At 46.4% G+C, this 6,306-nt stretch overlaps 1 protein-coding gene across 1 annotated transcript; it reads right to left on the bottom strand.

Annotated features, from left to right (window-relative positions):
- Positions 1–2,608: 2,608 nt before the first annotated feature.
- On the bottom strand, positions 2,609–4,222 carry LOC117355715. The gene has a single exon (XM_033934669.1). It carries the CDS (start codon positions 3,837–3,839, stop codon positions 2,772–2,774), a length of 1,068 nt encoding a protein of 355 aa, XP_033790560.1. The 5' UTR covers positions 3,840–4,222; the 3' UTR covers positions 2,609–2,771.
- Positions 4,223–6,306: the final 2,084 nt, after the last annotated feature.

Below are 6,306 nucleotides of genomic sequence, written 5' to 3'. Positions count from 1 at the left end.
GCCGCATGTGGCCCCTGGGCCGCAAGTTTGAGACCACTGCCCTAAACTGTACCTGTCCCTCGGATTTTTGCAGTCCAAATGCATGACCTTGCAATTCTTTAATTCTTAGCTGCCAAATTTCAGACCATTCTTTAAGCTTCACTAGGTCCTTCCTTATGTTATTCATACCATCAGGGGTATCTACTCTATTGCAGATTTTGGTATCATCCACAGAGGCAAATCTTACCTTATAGACCCCCAGCAATATTGCTTACAAAAATGTTAAAAAGAACAGGCCCAAGAACTGAACTTAGAGGCACACCACTGATAACATCCCTTTCCTCAGAGAGATATTCATTGACCACTGCCTTCTGTTGCCTTCCACTCAACCAGTTTCTAACCCAGTCCATCACTTTGTGGCCCATCCCAAGGATATTCAGTTTATTTATTAGACAATCTAGGCGCTTAACTTAATTTTTTAAACTGGTTCCGTCAGAGCTCAGGCATTATCTGTAAACAACACTGATTACTGAACATCTATTAATTTGCAAAGAGAGATCAAGGGGCCCATTTGTTAAGCTCTGTTAATCAGTTAGCATGGATTTTATTACTATGGTGTTGTACAGGGGTGGGGCTTGATCTGAGTTACTTAACTGAGCTGTTCACCTCTTCAACCACAGCATATCGATTCAATTCCAAATTCAGTCCAAGTTTCTAAGCAGCTTACGACAACCATATAGTTCACACCGGCAAAGATTATTCCATATCCAGATATAAAGGACAATGCAGTTTCACTGTCCTAGGGCTATGAATATAGTCTTCGAGGGGGTTAAACCCCCACCATATGTTCCTTTCTTCTCCCTTTCTATACAGTGTACTACAGCTCTCTCTTGCAGTAGTGATTTAAAGAAAACAAATCCTTGCTTGCCAAAACTTTAGGTCACAACTTACAACTGCGGCCTACATCCCACCGTTCCTTGTCAGGATTTTCACTCCAGGCACCTGACAACTATCCACCAGACTGTATTTAACTGAAACTTAATGTCACAATTCAAAAAGAACCTCACTCAGTTGTGACCTTCATAGGTTCTTCAGGTCATAGCTCCCATTCCTCTGTCATTTCCATGCTCTTCTCCAACTGCTGTCCAGGGGTAAAGCTACTAGCCAGCCTTTCTCCTTCCCTGAAGGCTTTTCCTGATGGTGCACTGAACTGCTTTACCTCTTTCCAGCCTCTCTTTGGTTCTAATGCATACTGTTTAGTAACCCAGGGGAACTGAGCTTTCTCTATGCTCCTCCCTTTTCCTGCAGACTGACGCTTGCCCTTAAGTGGAGTTGCTAAATTCCGCAGATTGGTCCCGCTCTATGGCCAAGTCAGATCTTCCTTATTCCTGATCTGGAGGCAACTTTGCCTGGGAAATGCTTGGTCTCTGCAGAGCTCTACTTCTGATCACTAAACCACACTTTAGACAGCCGTACACATTCGTGTTAATTTTTAATGCTTGATAAAACAGCCACCATGACAAAAAATCCATTCGTCCTGCTTAATGTGGTAACAGCGCATGATAGAGGCAGAGCACAGATGTGGTAGTTGTTGAAAGCTAGTATGTATTGTAGCGTGGCCGGTCCTCAAAGCTCGCAGTAACCGGCTCACGCTAGCAATATTCTCCTCCAGCGTGCTTCCTCAAGAAGGAGGAAGTCCCTGTTGTATATAAACTTATCTTATGTGAAGAAACAGGATGGCCTCACACAGGTAAGTACTGAATAACAAAAGTCAAATTTATTGTTCAATTCACACATCAAAGTAAAATGCATCAAAAGAAAAATGTACTCCAATGTTCTTTGGCAAAAATAACACAAACAAAATATCATTGTAACCAGCCTGGTCTGGATATCTGTTCCAAAGTTCTTTAGCAATGTCCCCAGGTGTAGCAGAGTCTCTAACAGTCCTTGACTCTCCAACAAAGAAAACTCTGAAAACTATTCACCCTGGTGCTGTGTAAATCCTGTCTCAAGCTTACAGGATATTTACACTTTCTGAATAAGAACCTGCTGTAGTTCCTTCCACAGCAGTCTTCTTGGTAAGCGAAAAGAAAAAAAAACTTCTCATACCAGCATACTCTTGGGCTAGCATACATTCCCTTAGTTAGCATACTTCAGGAAAATACTTATACTCAATGGAAATGGAAACTTTCAACAAAACTTAGCACCAAAAAACAACAACTTCAAATTAATTAGTTTCCATTTCTTCACCCATTCCCACCTCAGGTAAAGTGCTGTACTCCATGGCTTCACCTTCAGGATTTTCCAAGGTTGTATCCTCCAGTTCAGTGTCAAACATCTCAATGTCCCTTGGCTCTGGGGGACTAGGAGACTCCTTCCACATGAGAGCCTCTCCTCTGTCTCCCTTCCTCTTGGTCAGCCAGCCCTCTAAATGCTGCCAAGCTGCTGCACCACGCCCAGCCCTACTCCTGGGCTGAACTTCCTTCAGCTGTGTTTTCCTTCTCCCCTGCTTAGCCAGCTTGACACAAAATGGAGGATTTAAAGAGCCCTTACCAGTTTTCATCAGGCTGTGTTCTGCCTTAGGTTTAAACACAGCCTGTGCTTCCTGTTCTTGCTCTTGCTTATCAGGGATAACATGGTCAGCCCGGACTAGTTTCAGGGAGTGATTTTTGTGACTCTTCCCTGGCACAAGGCCGGCATTGGACTCGGGCTTGTGACATACCCTCCCCCTTAAACCATGACCACCCGGGCATGGTCTAACTTCCTCCGGGTTCTCCTGCAAACGGGAAAGCCTAATAGCGATTACGGGCCTTACCGCCCTTCTTGCCTGTCTGAACTGGAGGTGGCTCAGGGTCCCTGAAGTCATCGGGCCATCGCAAAACCGGCCCGCCATACTTGGCTTCTAAGCTCTTGGCCTCTTCCTCTTCCTCAGTTGCCATATCGGTGACTTGTTGGGCTAAGGCAGTCATAACTTCAGCCATACTACCCAATTCTTCGTCCCGTATTTTATTAACCTGACCTTGAATGTCTGCCATACCCTTTTCCAATCCCTTTAAGGAGTTCTGTATCAGGCTAACCTGTTGTTTCTGTTGTTCCACCTGCTCTTTAGGGATGTGATTCTGCTTTGACCACTTTTCAGACTCCTGCTGTTTGTCAGTCAAAGCTTTACATACCGTTTCAAGGTCTTTTATATTCTGGACAACCTTTTGTTGTTGGGACAAATTACTAGCAAGCTGTATCCTAACCTGCTGTACCTGGTCATCCATATGAGTCACTAAACTCTGGAGTTTCTTAGACTCTTGCTGACATTGTTCTACAATATCTCCTGTAAGCTTTTTAGACCAACCTTCAGGGGGTTCCTGGGTAGGAGTGTCATGGCCTTCCCTCTGTTTGCTTATCAGAATTGACCACTGATGTTGAGCTGCTTCCAGCTCTTTCTTCCACTCCTCCCTTTGTTGGGCGCTTATCTGCTGTAAGTCCCCTTTCAGCCCCTTAATATCTTCCCGCAGAGCCCCTAAGTTTTCTCCCTGAGTGTCAGCACTCTTCTGGGTTCCTTCCGGGGAAGTGCACTGAATCTCAGCCCCCTCTGTGTTCCCTGTAGAGCCAAACCCTTTTTGACCCCTCTTTGTGTCGCGGAGATGGGTCCAACGTTCCAACTTTGCGTGCCAAATGCGCTCACATATCATTTGGGCAATACGTTGGCCAGGCTTAACGCTATAGTCTGCGTTCCCTTGGTTGACTAATACAACCCCTAGGTTACCCCGAAAATCAGGATCCACTACTCCTGCAGCTACATCAATGGCATGTTCTAGGGCCAAACCTGATCGTGGGGCTATCCTAAGATAGGACCCGGGCGGCATAGACACCTGCAGGTCTGTATGTACCAGGGCTCTACTCTTAGAGGGAATTATCAATTCCTCCGCAGCATACAAATCAAAGCCCGCTGCCCGTGAATAAGCCTGTGTAGGGGCGTGAGCATTATCAGAAAGAGGCACCCATCGAATTACTGGGGTCCATCTTTTCCGATGAGGCCCCCATCCCTGGGACCTGCGCCAGGAGGGACGCCTAAACTGACCACTTTCCTCTGGGATGTGGGCACCTAGCACCTGCTTGGCTACCCCTGTAAGGGAATCATTTTTTTCGTGTTTTCCCACTCCCGCTAGGTCCTTTACTGGGGTCTGGGTAAGCCAATCCCTCCCTAGAATCACCGGATAAGGAGAGGCGTCTAAGACAGCCACGGATAGATGTCTTCTTACCCCCTCATAATCGACTACAACAGGGTGTAACAGGTACTTCCTAATAACCCCATGTATGCAAACTATGGGCACCTTTTTATCGATCTTTTTACTTTGTTCCTTTCTGAGCAGCTGGTGCCAGAAGGATTGAGACACTACCGACTGTTCGGCCCCCGTGTCTACCAGAGCATTCACTTTTCGTCCTGCTATGGCCACCTGTACTCTATATTCCCCTGAAATTATATCACAGCCTCCCCGACCTATTACAAAATCTCTTCTTACCCGGCAGTTCCGCTGTATATGGCCCACTTTACCACAGCGGAAACATTTGGGACCCTCCCTACGTGCGGGACCCCCGGGCTCAGGAGTTTTCATTTCCCTAAAGGATGGCTTTTGGGGAATGGTGTGTCTATTGGTAGGTATAGACTCTTTCCCTACCTCACCTCGGGAAGAAGGAACTACCCTAACTTCCCCTGCAGAACCCCTAGCATCCAAATAAGCCTCAGATACTTCCAAAACTTGCATCAAGCTCTTACATCCTTGCTTTTGCACCCAGCCTCTGAGCTCCTTGGGCATTGATTCGAGGCATTGCTCTTTAATAACCTCAGCAAAGAGTGCCCTAGGGTCAGCTAGGCAAGGTTGTAACCAGCGTTCAGCCATTTTAGTTAGGCGTTGGACAAGGGCCTTAGGTCTTTCATAGTCACCCATTATGGCCGATCTAAATTTCTGCCTATAATGTTCATGTGTGTAGCCTAAGTAGTCTAAAATGTGTGCTTTAACATTTTGGTAGTTGCTGGCTAAATCAGGGTTCAAGGTTTGGAAGGCAGCCAAAGTCTCGCCCGCCAAACATGGTAGCAATCGTGCTGCCCACTGTTCCTGCGGCCAACCAGCGGCATTGGCCGTCCTTTCAAAGGCTGATAAAAAGTCATCAGGTTCATCAGTGGGTGTAATTTTATGTAAGTGCATCCAAGCCAATGGATTGGCTCCTACCAGCTGTTGGGGTGCTGGATTTAATAGCGGTGCACCCATCATCGGTTGCCTTGGGGCTTGAAGAAACTGTGCAAACAGTCTTGATTGCTCCCCCATTGCAGCCATGAGTTCTTGGTGCTGTGTCTGTGCGCGGTCCTGCGCCTGGTTCCAGCGGTCCTGGCTTGTCTGGAAGACCTCCTGCATCTCCTGGATCTGCTTCTGGCGTTCTCCAGCTATCAGGGCCAACACCTGCTGCTGCTCCATCTCCAACACCTGAAATGGAACAAAAAGAAAACAAAAACCAAGTGTGGCTCCTTTTAAGTTTTGCCTGACCCTCCTCCCACAGCGTAGCCGACCAGCCTCCCTGAGTGATACTTATTATCCTCAACAGCCCGTTGAATTAGGTACTCTTACCCGCGGTACTGATGAGTCTGCGCACTGTATCACTCTGGTACTCGGGAACACACCGACTCTGGTCTGGATACCACTGCTCCTCCAGGATGGGTCTTGCGTCCGACTCTGAGCCTCTCTGAGCTTGGACTGCTCTCCAAAAGAACTGGAATACCGGCTTCCAAGGTCCCAGCGCAGCTGATTTCCGGTTGTCCTGTGGCTTGTTTTCCGGTGTCTGTAAGTCCTTAGTCCACCAGCATAAGTCCACAGCTTCTCAATAATCAGCTCCAACAAATCCAAAAGTAAGTCCAAAAAAAACAATTATTATTTTTTTTTTTCCAAAAAAAAAATTTTTCAACAACAGGGGGTGCTGTATCCCACTCTGATACCACGTGTAGCGTGGCCGGTCCTCAAAGCTCGCAGTAACCGGCTCACGCTAGCAATATTCTCCTCCAGCGTGCTTCCTCAAGAAGGAGGAAGTCCCTGTTGTATATAAACTTATCTTATGTGAAGAAACAGGATGGCCTCACACAGGTAAGTACTGAATAACAAAAGTCAAATTTATTGTTCAATTCACACATCAAAGTAAAATGCATCAAAAGAAAAATGTACTCCAATGTTCTTTGGCAAAAATAACACAAACAAAATATCATTGTAACCAGCCTGGTCTGGATATCTGTTCCAAAGTTCTTTAGCAATGTCCCCAGGTGTAGCAGAGTCTCTAACAGTCCTT

Source organism: Geotrypetes seraphini, chromosome 2 (assembly GCF_902459505.1).
Source record: "Geotrypetes seraphini chromosome 2, aGeoSer1.1, whole genome shotgun sequence".
NCBI classification, from domain to species: domain Eukaryota; kingdom Metazoa; phylum Chordata; class Amphibia; order Gymnophiona; family Dermophiidae; genus Geotrypetes; species Geotrypetes seraphini.
This window is presented reverse-complemented; position numbering and strand designations above follow the sequence as displayed.